General features: G+C 43.5%; 1 protein-coding gene across 1 annotated transcript in view; it reads left to right on the top strand.

Moving 5' to 3' along the window:
* Positions 1–17,900, top strand: part of me1 (malic enzyme 1, NADP(+)-dependent, cytosolic) — a 468,354-nt gene that overhangs the window by 401,713 nt on the left and 48,741 nt on the right. Inside the window, exon 11 of the mRNA XM_080192688.1 lies at positions 3,733–3,875. Coding sequence (XP_080048814.1) covers positions 3,733–3,875 — 143 coding nt within the window. The remainder of the gene's footprint in view (positions 1–3,732; positions 3,876–17,900) is intronic.

Below are 17,900 nucleotides of genomic sequence, written 5' to 3' on the forward strand. Positions count from 1 at the left end.
CAGAGAGTGGGGGTCAATGGGTGCTATTCGGATTGGCGGTTGGTGACTAGTGGGGTGCCCCAGGGGTCGGTGCTGGGGCCTCAGCTATTTACCATTTACATAGATGATCTGGAGGAGGGAACCGAGTGCAGGGTGTCGAAATTTGCTGATGACACCAAGATTGGGGGAAAGGCAAATTGTGCGGAGGGTGTGGAGAGTCTGCAGAAGGATCTAGATAGGCTGGGCGAATGGGCCAGGAAATGGCAAATGGAATTTAATGTTGGCAAGTGTGAGGTGGTCCACTTTGGTAGGAAGAATGGTAGGAAGGACTATTACTTACGTGGCGAAAAACTGCAGCAGGCGACGGTGCAGAGGGACCTCGGGGTCCTTGTGCATGAGTCGCAAAAACCCAGCTTGCAGGTGCAGCAGGTGGTCAGGAAGGCGAATGGGATGCTGGCCTTCATAGCGAGGGGGATTGAATATAAAAGTAGGGAGGTCTTGCTGCAGCTGTATAGGGCATTGGTGAGGCCGCAGCTGGAGTACTGTGTGCAGTTTTGGGCGCCGCACCTGCGCAAGGATATTTTGGCCCTGGAGGGAGTGCAGAGAAGGTTTACTAGGCTGATACCGGAGTTGAGGGGATTGAGCTATGAGGAGAGGCTGAATAAACTAGGCTTGTACTCGTTAGAGTTTAGAAGAATGAGGGGAGATCTCATTGAGACGTATAAGATGATGAATGGGATGGATAGGATAGAGGTGGAGAGACTCTTCCTGCTCAAAAAAGACAGTAGGACTAGGGGGCACAGCCTCAAGATAAGGGGGCGGCGGTTTAGAACGGAGTTGAGGAGGAACTTCTTCACTCAAAGGGTGGTGAATCTCTGGAATTCTCTGCCCGTTGAAGTGGTGGAGGCTGCCTCGCTAAATATTTTTAAGAAGCGGGTTGATGGGTTCTTGATAAGAGAGGGGATTAAGGGTTATGGGGAGAGGGCGGGAAAGTGGAACTGAGCCACGACAGATCAGCCATGATCTTATTGAATGGCGGGGCAGGCTCGAAGGGCTAGATGGCCTACTCCTGCTCCTATTTCTTATGTTCTTATGTAGTTGAAGCATCCCCAGTCTATCCAGCCCACCTGTCTTAATCAGAACGTGCTGGAGTCTGGAACCCAGAGGGAAATGGTTAGCAGCCTCAAGAAGACATCTGTTCCTTGATTCAACTACCCTCCCCCTGAACCCATCACTTGTGAGAGTCCATACCCCACTTAGACCTCTATCCAGTGCATGGAGACTTCAGTAAACAATGCAGTATCCCTTTGACTCTTTGTTTGTGAGCTGTTCTTGGGGTTCAGCTTCTCTCCTCTCAATCTTTCTTCTGCCCTACTATGCCCACTCTTACACAGCCTTTTCTCCACATTGCTCCCTTGCCTTTGTCAGACCTCACCACCACCCCCCTCACAACTCACCCTTGTCAAACTTTGGACCTTTGTTGTGGTTGCTAGAGGAATACTCCAGCACAGTCCTGTCCAGATAGACATTAGTGCATGGCGTCAGTGGGTTAGGAGGTCCCTGTAGTCTCAACTCCAGGCACCCATACTTATTTAACTTGGTGACAGAGGAAGGTCCAGGGATCCAACAGCATGGTGCTGACCATGAAGATCAATTTGAGTTGGAGATGAAAGGCAGGGACGAATCTACCCTGGCAGAGTTATGTACAGTGCATCAGGAGTAGCGCAGCTCTGTGGCCATGTTGCACTCACCTCCAAGTCTCTGATGAATTGAAGTCCACCTTTTGTTCACCACTTTTTTATCTGCTTTGACAGCAATGTAATTTTCCACTCGCACGATACAAGATTGAAAGGCCTGATGGGATTCTGGTGGTCAGTTGTTTTAATGAGCATTCATGACATACAAATAAATATAAATGGCATTTGTGCCACTGGACAGTGTGCAGACTGACCACTATTAATTCGCTATTGGGAGAATTGCAACGTGATTTTACATGATGGGTTTCTGACTCTCACCAGATTCTTCATGATTGCCTGCCATAAAACCCACCGTGGGTGGATTGGGAAAATTCCACCCACGTGTAGTTGAAGCATCCCTAGTTGACAAATAATGCATGAGGCAATGTCAAACTGAGAAAATGATTATAAGAATGCACAGCAAAGTTTTTTAAACAGATGACCTGTCCAACTGTGCTATGGCTTTGACAACATTTATTGGGATCAATTGGCTTATTAACAAGCTCAGTTGACCCTTGCTTATTTATTAATTTATAGGGCATAGGCTTCAGCTTTCTATATTATGGGGATGGGCGGTAAGGGGCTGGGTTGACGTTGCCCAATTTTACGTGCCTGACCTGTTGAAAACATGCCCAGTGGGGCTATGTAAAAGCCTGAACTTTCTGAAGGTTTATTTTCATGTTTAACAAACATTTTAATTTTAGAGAAAGGAGAAAAACAAAAATTCTACCCTGTATTTTCATTCAAATCATAGTATTAACATGTTATGGTAATTCACCCCCTTCATGTAATTTGTGTTTGAGCAATATTACTCTGAAACACTTGTTTACAACTATGATTTGTATTTGAATTTCATTATAATTTTCATACTGTTTTGAATAGCAAAGTGTTAATGAAAACTACCATATAAAGAGGGATTACTCAGAGTTCACTTCTAACCCAGTTGGTACTGCTATTTAAAAAACAACTTTTTATTAAATATTTTTGTATGCCGATATTGTGTTGGTAATTTATTGTTGTGCTCCAGAAATTTTTATCGACTGAAAAATACATTGAGGCAAATTAAGTCCATTAGTCTTAAACCATTGGCAACGGTCAGAGTAGCGGCTGCTGTTTTTTCGTTTGGGTTGAATATCAGAGATATCGACACTTGACTGAGACTTCAACCCTCTAGCTGTTCAATGTAAGTAGCTTCAGAGACTACATTTATCTAGTCTTGCACTCATGGATGAAGGGATACAGGTTCAAATCCTGCAATGGCAAATGGTGGAATTAGAAGTTACTAAAAAAAAATTTAAATATCTGGAATTAAGAATCTGCTGATGACCATGAAACCATTATCCAGAAAAACCCATCTGATTCACTAATGTCCTTTAGGGAATGAAATCTGTTGTCCTTATCTGGTCTGGCCTATATGTGACTCCAGAGCCACAACAGTGTAGTTGACTCCCAATTGCCCTCAGAACAAGGGCAACTAGGGATGGGCTATAAATGCTCACTAGCTAGCAATGCCCGTGTCCCACGAATGAATTAAAAATTCTGTAGCATTGTTTGCTTCTTTTAGATACTTGACTTCTACCCCAACGGTAGTACCAATCTGTGGAAAGGTCAGCGTGAATCTAAAACCTTACTTCAAGCTTTCATTGAAGAGAAATAATCAGGCAGATCCTACATTGTTTTTTTCCTTCCAGAATTTTTTTGGGGTGTGGGAAGTTGATCATCTTGTTTATAGTTATTGATGGTTCGTATGAATTCTGTCCAGTGTAAGTCAAAAAGTGTTGTCTTCCAGACTTAACTTTTATTATAATATTGTATTCCTTGCATTTTCTTTTAGTGCTGTTTTAGAGTACTGCTCCTTCATCAGGTGAGTGACCATTCTCCTGATGAAGGAGCAGCATTCTGAAAGCTCGTGATACCATATAAACCTGTTGGACTTGAACCTGATGTTGTGAGACTTCTTGTTTTTGTACATGGAATAGAATCTTGCTCATTGATTCCATCTGACTGTTTCTTCCAGGAGTTTCTGCAATTGGTGGCGCATTTACAGCGCAGATCCTCAAAGATATGGCAAGCTTCAATGAGCAGCCAATTATATTTGCTTTAAGCAATCCAACCAGCAAGGCAGAGTGCACTGCTGAGCAATGTTATCGGCTGACAGAGGTATTGTATCCAGTTTATTAAAGTAACCTTATTTTTTATTTTTTGCAGGCCGGTAAGTAGATGTCCTTGGGGTCGCAGTTGCGGATGAGTCTGTGTGTCGGGGTCATAGAACATTACAGCGCAGTACAGGCCCTTCGGCCCTTGATGTTGCGCTGACCAGTGGAACAAATCTAATAACCCTCACCTAAACTATTCCAATGTTATCCATATGCCTATCCAATGACCATTTGAATGCCCTTAAAGTTGGCGAGACCACAACTTCTGCAGGCAGGGCATTCCACGCCCTTACTGCCCTCTGAGTAAAGAACCTACCTCTGACATCCGTCCTATAATTATCACCCCTCAGTTTAAAGCTATGTTTCCTCGTGTTAGCCATCACCATCCAAGGAAATAAGCTCTCGCTGTCCACCCTATCTAATCCTCTGATCATCTTGTATGCCTCAATTATCAGTGGGTCCACTGGCTTATTGCCAGTTTGGGCTCTTCCTTCAGAGGTCAGAGTATCTTTAGACCTGCACTTGAATTTAATAGAGCAGTGTTAGTGATTGTTAGGCTGAGGGTTTATTTTTAGGAGTGTGGGGTGACTATAGAAGGGAAGGGAGGGATTGCTTGACCAGAAATCAGTTTCTAAGCAAATAAAAGCCCTTTTAAATGTAACCTCCTTTGCAACCAGTACCTTTGCCTTTGTTACTACTTAATAGACAGGAGAGGTTTTAACAATTCTGCCACCTGTTGTAAAATTGGTATAAATACTATAATATTCTTCAGTGGAACATTTTCACAACATAAAGTATATTTTCTACTGGTTATAATGTTAAATAATGGTGCAGGAACATCAAATATTATTTTAAAAATTTAAATTGCAATGAGGGGCAAAGGTTTAGACTAAGTGGATAATTCTTTGAGCAATTTTGTGGCTTATTTTTGTACTGCAAATTCCAATGATTCCTTGGTATATTTTAAATGTCTGAGTTCAAGGGCCAACAGTTTTGATTTTCTATCCTAGACCGAACAGATCTTGGGCAAGAAATTAGGTGCATTATTACCCTATTTGGCCACTTACGAATGTTGGCCTTTATAGCGGCGAATGGAATGTTGGCCTTTATAGCGAGGGGGATAGAATATAAAAGTAGGGAGGTCTTGCTGCAACTGTACAGGGTACTGGTGAGGCCGCAGCTGGAGTACTGTGTGCAGTTCTGGTCGCCGCACTTGCGGAAGGATATATTGGCCTTGGAGGGAGTGTAGAGGAGGTTCACTAGGCTGATACCGGAGATGAGGGGGTTGGCCTATGAAGAGAGACTAAATAGACTGGGTCTGTACTCGTTGGAGTTTAGAAGGATGAGGGAGGATCTTAGAGACGTATAAGATAATGAAGGAGGTGGATAGGGTAGAGGTAGAGAGATTCTTCCTGCTTAGAAAGGATAGTAGGACTAGAGGACACAGCCTCAAGATAAGTCGGGGAGGGTGCAGTTTAGATGAGAGTTGAGGAGGAACTTCTTCACTCAAAGGGTGGTGAATCTCTGGAATTCTCTGCCTGTTGAAGTGGTGGAGGCTACCTCGCTGAATATATTTAAGTCACGGGTAATAGGTTTCTGATAGACAAGGGAATTAAGGGTCATGGGGAGAAAGCGGGAAAGTGGAACTGAGCCACTTCAGATCAGCCATGATCTTATTGAATGGCAGGGCAGGCTCGAAGGGCTAGACGGCCTACTCCTGCTCCTATTTCTTATGTTCTTATGTACGTTTGGGTGTCAAATTAGTGAGGGTGTTAGCAGCGGCACAGCGAACAGTGCTGGATGTATATAGAGCAAGTGGATTGTGATGTCAGTTAATGTCAGTAGTGCCATTTTGAAGCTCAGTGCTCCAGTTAATGCCACCTCTTAATTATGCACAGCTGAATGTGGAGAAGCAGCAGAAAGGATTCCTCCTACCACACCTATTTAAAGGAATCATCATCTGCTTTTGTGTTTGTTGCATTTGCCTTCTTCAGGCTTTTGGTACTATTCTATAAGTGCTTCGTGCTTTCTTTAGCTGTTTCAAGTTGCAAAAATATACAAGGAGCAGTTTGGCAGGTGCTTGTGGACATGTTATTCGTTTCAAGGTTTCTGCATAAATCAATTGCTCTCCAGATGGGTATGCTTCCCCCTTAGAATGCTGTATGACTTGAAAAATCATGAGTAGAATGTAGTATTGAAAGAATATATTGTTGAAAGAAGTATGTGTATGATGGGACAAAGGATTCTGAGCAGGAGGCCCTATACGCACCTGGCAACAATTCTCCTAACTCAGTGTGGAACAGTGTTTGAGATGCCTCCTCTTTGATGTCTTTATTGAAATTTGCTGCCTGCTTCAGCCATAATTTCACTGCAGGGCAAGGAAAGCATTTCCACTGGCTATAAAGGTAACCATGCTGATGCAATTGAATGACAGAGCTGGTTTGATGTATTGAATGGCCTAATCCTGCTCTTGCATGCATTCAGTTCCTTCCAGCTAAAGGTGGAGATATTTGCAGCCTGTTGCAGTTTGCCATCACTGTTGCCTAAGGGAGGTTACAGTGACTCTCAATGACAGCTAGCAATATTTCAACCTGTCTTGCCAGAGATATGCATGTGGAACAAGTAAGTGTCTTTGCTAGACTTGCAGATTCCTCTTGGTATAAGGTGTCACTGACTGCATTCACATTGCAAAGCAAAACCATTGTGCCATCCACTGGAGTTTAAAAGGATTTCACTCCTTCATGGTGCAGCTGGTATGTGATCATTGGCAGGGAATCATGCATCTTAATGGCAGGTGTCCTGACAACATTTGCAATGCTGCCATTCTTTGGCAATTCACAATGCCAGCTGCATTTTAGCCACCACAACAAACAGAAGAATGGTTACTGGATGAAAAAGGCTTTCCACTGAAGACTTGGTTGCTGGTTCTGGTGCACAACCCACACACGTGTGCACAACATATGTACAATGGAAGCCATGCTGTCACATGAAATGTAACAGGGTGGGTAGTTGATGTGCTGGGGCAACTGTCTGGCTACTTGGATCATTCAGGAAATGCCCTGCAGTACTTCGAGCAGGTGTCATCGTTTCTCTTGATCTGCATGACCTTGCCATCATGAGGGGACAATTCTTGTAATTAGCTTTGACTATCAGCTAAGGAGTAGGAGCATGAATAGAAGAAAGAGGAAGTTGTGAAGAATTCTTCCAATTATGGTGCCAGTAACCACAATCACAAATCCCTCTTCACCAGCAGTCTTACACCTTACCTGCCCACATCAGTGCCCATCACAACATCTATTTGGCCGCAATGCATAAATAACAGTCATCACAAAACAAACACTCCTTTTATAAAGAAAGTCAGGCTAATATTTCATATAGAATTCAACTAATCAGCCTTGTGCATTTTTTTTGGAGCCTATCTTCCTTCTACCTTTGCCTACCCTAGTACTGCCATCCAGTGTTACCCCATTGCTGCAGGAAGACTGCTGACTTTTAGTAGAGGAGACCTCAAATGCCCTTTGTGAATGATCTGAAGTAGTTGAATGTCTAGAATATCCAGTTGCAGATTGAACCAATCTGGCAGAAATCTGAACTAGATGGCACTTGCCATCACTTCCATCTTGGAATAGATGGAATCCAAGCTCTGCATAAAGTCCTGATGTTAGACTCCTTCATTCTCCTTATCGTCGAACACAGGTTTTTTTAGCAGACTTTCGATGCACAAAGCTTGCATATCAGGCTTCTTCTATAGACTGCTGTATTTTAATTCTCCACAGTGGAATTTCTGTGTGGCCTCTCCCTCTGATGAGCTGGTACTTACTTCCATCTCGGCCCTTGTCCTGGCTGCAGATCATTCTTATCTGGTATCTCACCGTGTACAAATTCTGTCTCTGTTCTTATCTAGAAAATGGTCTATATACCTACACCTGAAGGACAGCGGTGGTTCAAGAAGGCAGCTCACCACCACATTCTGAAGGACAAATCAGGATGGGCAATAAATGCTGGCCTAGCTGGTGATGCCTACATCCTGCAAATGAATTTTAAAAACATATCTGAGCTTCTGACTGTGTGACAGAAATTGATTAACGGTATATTGTTAACATCTCTGTGTTCTGGTGGTTAGCACTGCTGCTTCATAGCGTCAGGGACCCGGGTTCAATTCTGGCCTTGGGTGACTTTATACTTGTAACGCATACTGAGTTGTTCATAATTGTGCAATCCTTCTATTTATTTATTTTTTTTATTTCATAATTGTCTGTAACTAATGAATTATGTTTTATTTGTATCATCACAACCTGGCATCTGCTGACATTTTTTAATGAACCAATTCAGTATCTTTAAAGTTAAAGTTTATTTATTAGTCAGACTTACATTAACACTGCAATGAAGTTACTGTGAAATTCCTTTTTATTCCTTTCTAAATCAGGTTGCGGTGTGGCTTGGAGGGGTATCTGCAGGACAGGTTTTTATGTGCCTGCTTGCCCTTTGCATTCTCTCTTTTGATGGGCTATCGAGAAGGCAATGAAGGGGAAGTGGAGTGTGAGGAAGAGAGGGTTGGGTGTGAGGATATTGTCACCTTGGTGTTTGAACGTCCTCCCCGTGTCTGTGTATGTTTCCTCCAAGAGCTCTGGTTTTGTCCCATGGTCCAGAGATGTGCAGGTTTAGTAAATTGCCCGTGGTAAATGCTCAGTTACAGGGATTGTGCTGTGGGTTTTGTGCTGTTTCAGAGAGTCGACACAGACTGGATGGGCTGAATGACTATCTTCTGCACCATAGGGCTTCTATGGTTCTATCACTGTGTTCTGTCTCTTCTATCATTGAATGAGTAGGTAATATTGAGATATCTGAATGCATGATGGTGGTAGAGTTTTGGTTTGCTACTTTCCGTATTGCACCGTAGTTTATATTCTGTCTTGAGACATGGGCATTTCTGGTTAGGCTAGCAAACCTACCTTGCCCTTGAAAAGATGTAATGAGCTTCTTTCTTAAGCTGCTGCAATCATTGTGGTGTAGGTACAGACACATTGCTGTCAGGAAGGGTGTTACAGCATTTTGACCCAGCAACTGTGAAGGACTGCCAATGTCATTCCAAGTTGGTATCGTCCAATGAGACAACATATGACCTGTGGACCTCAACAAAACTGAGTGCTGTAGACTTTCATTTTATTCTGTAAATTAAGGAGACCTGCATTTTATAACGCACAATTGTTTGTATACTGATATGTTCAGAATTTGTGCAATCCTTTTATTTATTTATACTTTTATTTCAATAATTTGGCCATAACTTATTAATTATTTTTTATTTGTATCATCACAATCTGACATCTGCTGACATTTTTTAATGAACCAATTCACTATCTTTAAAGTTTATTTATTAGTCGAGAGTAAGGCTTAACACTGCAATGAAGTTACTCTGATCTGGAGGAGGGAACCGAGTGCAGGGTGTCGAAATTTGCTGATGACACCAAGATTGGGGGAAAGGCAAATTGTGCGGAGGGTGTGGAGAGTCTGCAGAAGGATCTAGATAGGCTGGACGAATGGGCCAGGAAATGGCAAATGGAATTTAATGTTGGCAAGTGCGAGGTGGTCCACTTTGGTAGGAAGAATGGTAGGAAGGACTATTACTTACGTGGCGAAAAACTGCAGCAGGCGACGGTGCAGAGGGACCTCGGGGTCCTTGTGCATGAGTCGCAAAAACCCAGCTTGCAGGTGCAGCAAGCAGGTGGTCAGGAAGGCGAATGGGATGCTGGCCTTCATAGCGAGGGGGATTGAATATAAAAGTAGGGAGGTCTTGCTGCAGCTGTATAGGGCATTGGTGAGGCCGCAGCTGGAGTACTGTGTGCAGTTTTGGGTGCCGCACCTGCGCAAGGATATTTTGGCCCTGGAGGGAGTGCAGAGGAGGTTTACTAGGCTGATACCGGAGTTGAGGGGGTTGAGCTATGTGGAGAGGCTGAATAAACTAGGCTTGTACTCGTTAGAGTTTAGAAGAATGAGGGGAGATCTCATTGAGACGTATAAGATGATGAATGGGATGGATAGGATAGAGGTGGAGAGACTCTTCCTGCTCAAAAAAGACAGTAGGACTAGGGGGCACAGCCTCAAGATAAAGGGGAGGCGGTTTAGAACGGAGTTGAGGAGGAACTTCTTCACTCAAAGGGTGGTGAATCTCTGGAATTCTCTGCCCGTTGAAGTGGTGGAGGCTACCTCGCTAAATATTTTTAAGAAGCGGGTTGATGGGTTCTTGATAAGAAAGGGGATTAAGGGTTATGGGGAGAGGGCGGGAAAGTGGAACTGAGCCACAACAGATCAGCCATGATCTTATTGAATGGCGGGGCAGGCTCGAAGGGCTAGATGGCCTACTCCTGCTCCTATTTCTTATGTTCTTTATTTCTTTATAAATCAGGCTGGCTTAGAGAGTACCTGGAGGAGATGTTTTCATGTGCCTGCTGTCCTTTGCTTTCTTGTTGGTTGCTCAAAAGAGAAAATGCAATGAGGGGGAAGTGGGGTGTGAGGAAGAAAGGGTTGGGTGTGAGGATATTGTCAACTTCAATGGTTTGAGCTCTGCCATTGGTCATGGTCTCAGTTATGGCAAGTACCATTCCTCCTCTGGAGTAAGGACATGCATTTGTGCTTGTTCTGCATGTTAGCTGCTGCTGTCTCCAGATGTGTGCCACCTTCCTCTGCTAGCACAGAGGAAATGAGTCATTGTGCAATGTATTTGGATAATATGATTAAGTAGTTGTAAATGTGTTCAAGCTGTGAGATGTGCATGTAAGGCTTGCAGCAATGCTGAGTGCGCGAGGATGCGGCAAACAACATAATTAATGGATATGAGTCTTGGTTGATGAGGTTGTTGATAGATGAGTGATGGGATATGGTAAATTGAGCAATGTAGAATACAGATGGTAGGATATGGCATTTGACAATGCGTTCACTGACCTTAACTGCTTGTGTGGTCATTGAATTTCCTTGTGTCACTGCCGCCCTCCTCCTTGGAGCTAGATATCTGTCGTTGATTGTCACAACTATCTGTTCGTAGTGCCATCTGAACCTGTGTCTGGAGGAACTCCTGGTCCCCCTATACATAAAAGTTTTGCTAACCATTCAAGATATTAGTCCTCCTGCTAATATGTCCAGCCAGTCAATTACTAAAGTTAGCGGAAGCTGAAAACATTAAACTCAGCAGTCTATGTAAAGTTGCCAAGATGCTTTCATTACGATGAATGGGTAGCAGAATAAGTGCACATTTTTGGTGGCTGTCCAATTTGGCTGAATGCAGGAAAGGTTGCATTCCTTCTGCAGATTCAATTACAAGCTGTTTTGAATTCTGCACAGAAAGTTTACTTGTTAAAGTGCAATTGGGCTTTGTCAGCTGCCTTGGGTGTAAAGCTGCCCGTCAGCAACCATTCCTGTTTTAGGTGTTTATACAAGTGAAAGATTGCCTGAAAATTCTTTTTTTTTTCTGTCTAAATAATGTTTGCATGTGCAAAATGGACTGTGGGAATTATGGAGCACAGAAAATAATAGATAATTGATCTAGACTTTTACTTTAAAGTTCTACTACTCAAGCGTCCTTTGAATGCAATAGGAAGTTGTCCAATTTTGGTGCTGGGGAATCATATTTTTTGTTTTTAGCACATAGCATATGATTTCCTACTCCCTTCTTACATAAAAAGGTGAACGTTTCCTTCAATATTGAGGTCCAAGCCAAGGCTTTGGCCTTGAATCCAGCCTTATAGACATTGTATGGTACAGAGCAAGGATCTCAGTATAACCATTTGGCTCCTGCTATTAAAATCCAAGGTTTTTGGATTTAAGAACATAGAACATTACAGCGCAGTACAGGCTCTTCGGCCCTCGATGTTGCGCCGACCAGTGGAACCAATCCAATGACCCTCTAACCTAAACTATTCCAATGTTATCCATATGCCTATCCACAGACCATTTGAACGCCCTTAAAGTTGGCAAGTCCACAATTGCTGCAGGCAGGGCATTCCACGACCTTACTACCCTCTGAGTAAAGAACCTACCTCTGACATCCGTCCTATAATTACTACCCCTTAATTTGAAGCTATGTCCCCTTGTGCTGGCCATCACCATCCGAGGTAAAAGGCGCTCACTGTCCACCCTATCCAATCCTTTGATCATCTTGTATGCCTCAATCAGGTCACCTCGTAACCTTCTTCTCTTCAATGAAAATAACCTCAAGTCCCTCAGCCTTTCCTCATAAGACCTTCCCACCATACCAGGCAACATCCTGGTAAACCTCCTCTGCACCCTTTCCAATGCCTCCACATCCTTTCTATAATGCGGTGACCAGAACTGTACACAATACTCCAAGTGCGGCCGCACCAAAGTTTTGTACAGTTGTAACATGACCTCACGGTTCCGAAATTCAATCCCTCTACCAATAAAAGCTAACACACCGTACGCCTTCTTAACAACCTTATCAACCTGGGTGCCAACTTTCAGGGAGCTATGCACATGCACCCCGAGATCCCTCTGCTCGTCCACACTACTAAGAGTCCTTCCATTAGCCCTATATTCTGTACCCCTGTTATTCTTACCAAAGTGAATCACCTCACACTTTTCTGTATTAAACTCCATCTGCCACCTCTCGGCCCAGCTCTGCAGCTTATCTGTGTCCCTCTGCAAACTGTAACATCCATCCTCACTGTTTACAACTCCTCCAACTTTGGTGTCGTCAGCAAATTTACTAATCCATTCTTCTACACCCTCATCCAGGTCGTTTATAAAAATGACAAACAGCAGTAGCCCCAAAACAGATCCTTGAGGTACACCACTTGTAACTGCACTCCAGGTTGAATATTTCCCATTGACTACCACCCTCTGTCTTCTATCAGCTAGCCAATTCCTGATCCAAACTGCTAAATCACCCTCAATCCCATGCATCTGCATTTTCTGCAATAGCCTACCATGGGTAACCTTATCAAACGCTTTGCTAAAATCCATATACACCACGTCAACTGCCTTACCCTTATCCACCTCTTTGGTCACCTTTTCAAAAAACTCGATAAGGTTTGTGAGGCACGACCTACCCTTCACAAAACCGTGTTGACTATCCCTAATCAATTTATTTCCCTCTAGATGATTATAAATCCTATCCCTTATAATTCTTTCCAAAACTTTGCCCACAACAGAAGTAAGGCTCACTGGTCTATAATTCCCAGGATGGTCTCTACTCCCTTTCTTGAACAAGGGGACAACATTTGCTAAGAGTCCTAGAGAGCCAGCCAAAGGTTCATTCATTTTAGGGTCACTGCCCTGTCTTTGCGAGGAGGTGTGTGTGTGTTTGGTCATTTCTAATATACCCTCATTACCAAGTATTTTCATGTGAAAAGTAATTCTCATAAATCTGGGGGAGAGCTGTCATGTACTTCCCAGGCAGTTGATACAGGCTCTTAATGTATTGTACCTCAAGCATTTAGGTGGTCCGCAAACCATTTTAACCTAAAATAGAATTTGACTTGGAAAAAATCTAAGTTGTCTATAATCCTGCACATTCCAAGGTTACAGGAACAGTGTCTGATAAGGAGCTGTGTTTTATATTGCTCTAGCTAAGAACAGTCATAGAACTGATGAATAGAAAAGTGACATTGAGCTTGTCATTGACAGGAGTTTTGACGATGTGGTGACATCCAAAGTGCAGCAGATAGATGAGTGATTGCTAGAAGGGGAAGGCAGTCAGTGCAGGAATCCCCAGTGGTTGCCCCCGTTGCTAACAAGTATACCATTTTGTGTGTGTGTGTGTGTGTGTGTGTGTGTGTGGTTGGTTTTGGGGGTAGGGGGGAATGGCCTTGTGGTATTATCGCTAGACTATTAATCCAGAAACTTCGCTAATGTTTTGGGGACCCAGGTTTGAATCCCACCATGGCAGATAGTGGAATTTGAATTCCATAAAAAAATATCTGGAATTAAGAATCTATTGATGACCATGAAACCATTGTCAATTGTTGGAAAAACCCATCTGGTTCACTGATGTCCTTTTAGGGAAGGAAATGTGTCATTCTTACCTGGTCTGGCCTATGTGTAACTCCAGACCCACAGCTATGTGATTGATTCTCAAGTACCCTTGAGAAGTACCCTTCTCAAGTACCCTTGAGATGTCAGAAGTTGCAGCAGGACATAAATAGGATGCAGGACTGGGCGGAGAAGTGGCAGATGGACTTCAACGTGGATAAATGTGTAGTGGTCCATTTTGGCAGGACCATTGGGATGAACGAGTACACTATCAAGGGCAGGAGTCTTAGCAGTGTTGAAGAGCAGAAGGATCTTGGGGTTCGGGTCCACAGGACTCTTAAATCGGCCTCGCAGGTGGAGGATGTGGTCAAGAAGGCGTGTGGTGTACTGGCCTTCATTAATCGAGGGATTGAGTTTAGGAATCGGGAGGTAATTCTGCAACTTTATAAGACCCTTGACAGGCCTCACTTGGAGTACTGTGCGCGGTTCTGGTCGCCTCACTATAGGAAGGACGTAGAAGCTATTGAAAGGGTACAGAGGAGATTTACAAGGATGTTGCCTGGATTGGGAGGCATGCCTTATGAAGATAGGTTGAGGGAGCTGGGACTCTTCTCCCTGGAGGGACGAAGGTTGAGAGGCGACCTGATAGAGGTTTATAAAATGTTGAGAGGAATAGATAGGGTGGATTCTCAGAGGCTATTTCCCCGGGTTGAAATGGTTGCTACGAGAGGACACAAATTTAAGGTGCAGGGAGGCAAGTACAGAAGTGACGTTAGGGGTAAGTTTTTCACTCAGAGGGTGGTGAGTGAATGGAATCGGCTGCCGTCAGTGGTGGTGGAGGCGAACTCGCTGGGGTCTTTTAAAAGACTTCTGGATGAGTATATGGGGTTTAATGGGATTGGGGGTTATAGATAGGTCTGTGGATTGGTAGGTATTGATGTGATCGGCGCAACTCGTGGGCCGAAGGGCCTGTTTGTGCTGTAGTGTTCTATGTACCCTCTGGGCAAAGACAACTAGGGAGGGGCAATAAATGCTGGCCAGCCAGCAATGCCTGTGTCCCATGACTGAACATTAAAAAAAACTGTTCATCCAAGTGAGGGACTGCATGAACATGCATATCATCTGTGCTATGACAGGAGCTGATGACTGCCAGATAAGCCACCATCAACTTGGTTTAGTAATCAACATCAACATAGCCCCAAAGCAGCAAAGTCAGCAGAAACAGTGTCACAGGAAAATCAATATTGAGGCACTCAGACCCTGAAAAGAGAACCATATTGAGCCAGTGCCTCACTGGCTATCAGACAACTCCCAGTGACTCAGAGATGCGGAGTGTTCGCAGTCTGCCCTCTAGGCATCTATAATCAGCGCCAGGAAATGCTTGGTCACTTGACCAGGAAACACCAAGACTGGTTTGGTAAGAATGACCAGGAGATCCAGGAGCTGATGAGCTGCAAGCACAAAGCTTTACTGAACCTGTACAGTAACCCAACTCAAGAACCAGGAACCAGCTCCACAGACAGCTGAAAAGGTCCAGCAGAAACCCACAACCTAAAGAACAGATAGTGGGTGGAGAAACTGCTGAATCTCCTGCACTTAGCCATCAACTGTGACATGAGGTTTTTTTAGTGCCAACAAGTCACCAATGGCTCAAGCACCCAAGGTCCCACCATAATGCTGACCAAGAATGGAGAGGTGTAATCCCCAGTCAAAAGAAAATAGGAAAGCCTATTTTTAGGGCAATTCTTCTAGTTTCCTCCCCATTTGAGTACTGTGTCCAATGATTGAGGAAGGCCGTTGAGAAGGCATTAGGGAGGATGTAGAAAAATTTTGAGTGCTTCTGGAATTGAGGGGCCTAATTTACATGGATAGATTGGTGAAGCTGGGCTATTCCCCTTGGAGAAGAGAAGGTTGTGATGAGTTTTAATAAGAGGTGAGCAAAATCATGAGAGATGAGTAGAATAGATACAGAATAACCCTGCCCATTTTGGTGAAGGATCCAGCACCAGAGCACATGATGTTAAGGTAATCGGCAAAAGAATCTCAGGAAAAACTTGTTTATGCAATGAGTGATGAGCACAAGGAGTACACTGCCAGAATATGTGGTGGTAGCAGACTCAATTGTGGCTTTCAAAATGGAAATTAGATAATTACCTGAAGAGAGAATGTACGCTAAGTTTATGGTGACAAGGCAAGGGAGTGGAACTAACTCAGTTGCTCTTACAAGGACACTGAGTTGAATGGCCTCCTCTGTGTAACTGTTCTATGATCACAACAACTCATTATAGAGCATCTTTTAAATCTGAGTATCTTCCCAAGGCACTTCCAGAAGCATCATTTAAAAAAAACTGGATTCCTAAGTAGTAAAGGCAATATCAGCAGGGGTGACCACAAGCTTGGTATAATAATTCTATTTTAGAGAGCACAAAAAGAGGAGAGGTGTGGGGCTTTAAGGAGGGAATTCTTATCTGTGAGGCCTAGGCAGTTGAGGGCACAACTTCCAGTCGTGGGGTGACAGGAAAGAAGTTGGGTTCTATAGTAAAACTTAAGATAAATTTTTGCACATTTTAACTTGCACTATTCCATTAGGTTTTTTCTTACCATATTTTGTTTCTGGCTCAGGATGACATTATGACCTTGTGATTACAAAAATATAGATATCAATATAGTAAATCTGTTTGAATGTAAGTGGCAGTTTTGCCTATAATAGGTTTTTGGGCAGTTTCTAAAAATAATTGATGGACACCATGAAATCAGTCTAGCAGAATGTGACCCGACTTCTGTAAAGAATGGGAAACTTTGTCATAGTGAGGGAAAGAATGCTGAATTTAAAACGGAGCCTACAGTTGTTAAGTAAATATTTTCTTGATGTCTGCTACCTAAAGGCTGCTATTCATATTGGTGCAAGTAAAAAAAACAGCTATATTGTGCATCAGCCAACATTCTGCTTGTATTTTCAAAACTGCCGAGAAACTGTCAGAACAGATTGATGAAAAGATGATGCAAATCTTATCAGATTCCCTGTTGAATTTTGAGGCTAGTTATTATTGCAAAAGGACAGATTTTTAAGTTGCCTGTGCAAGTTTAATCAAGGTAAAGATGTGATATCAGCATGAAAGCTGACTTAAACCACAAGTACCACTACTGTCTATAATGTTGTGATTCTTTTAGCATTGAAGTCTGAATAGCACAGAAGTTCTATGTTTCAATATAATCTATATTAAGAGGCCTTTGTTTAATGTTAGGGACAAGTGGAATGCCTTATCTGTTTGCCTGTGAACATAACATAAGAAATAGAAGCAGGAGTAGGCCATCTAGCCCTTCAAGCCTACCCTGCCACTCAATAAGATCATGGCTGATCTGAAGTGGATCAGTTCCACTTTCCCGCTTTCCCCCCATAACCCTTAATTCCCCTGTCTATCAGAAACCTATCTACCCGTGACTTAAATATATTTAGTGAGGTAGCCTCCACCACTTCAACGAGCAGAGAATTCCAGAGATGCACCGCCCTTTGAGTGAAGAAGTTCCTCCTCAACTCTAATCTAAACTGCTCCCCCCTTATCTTGAGGCTGTGTCCTCTAGTCCTGCTATCATTTAAGTGGGAAGAATCTCTCCACCTCTACCCTATCCATCCCCTTCGTTACCTTTATACGTTTCTATAAGATCCCCCCTCAGCCTTCTAAACTCCGAGTACAGACCCAGTCTATTTAGTCTCTCTTCGTAGGCCAACCCCCTCATCTCTGGTATCAGCCTAGTGAACCTCCTCTGCACTCCCTCCAAGGCCAATATATCCTTCTGCAAGTGCGGCGACCAAAACTGCACACAGTACTCTAGCTGCGGCCTCGCCAGTACCCTGTATAGTTGCAGCAAAACCTCCTACTTGTATATTCTATCCCCCTCGCTATAAAAGCCAATATTCCATTCACCTTCTTGATCACCTGCTGCACCTGCAGACTGGGTTTTTGCAACTCATGCACAAGGACCCCCAGGTCCCTCTGCACTGTAGCATGCTGTGGCTGATTTATTTTTACATGAAAAGCTGCAGATA

This window comes from Carcharhinus amblyrhynchos, chromosome 7 (assembly GCF_965287045.1).
Source record: "Carcharhinus amblyrhynchos chromosome 7, sCarAmb.v2.hapA, whole genome shotgun sequence".
NCBI lineage: Eukaryota > Metazoa > Chordata > Chondrichthyes > Carcharhiniformes > Carcharhinidae > Carcharhinus > Carcharhinus amblyrhynchos.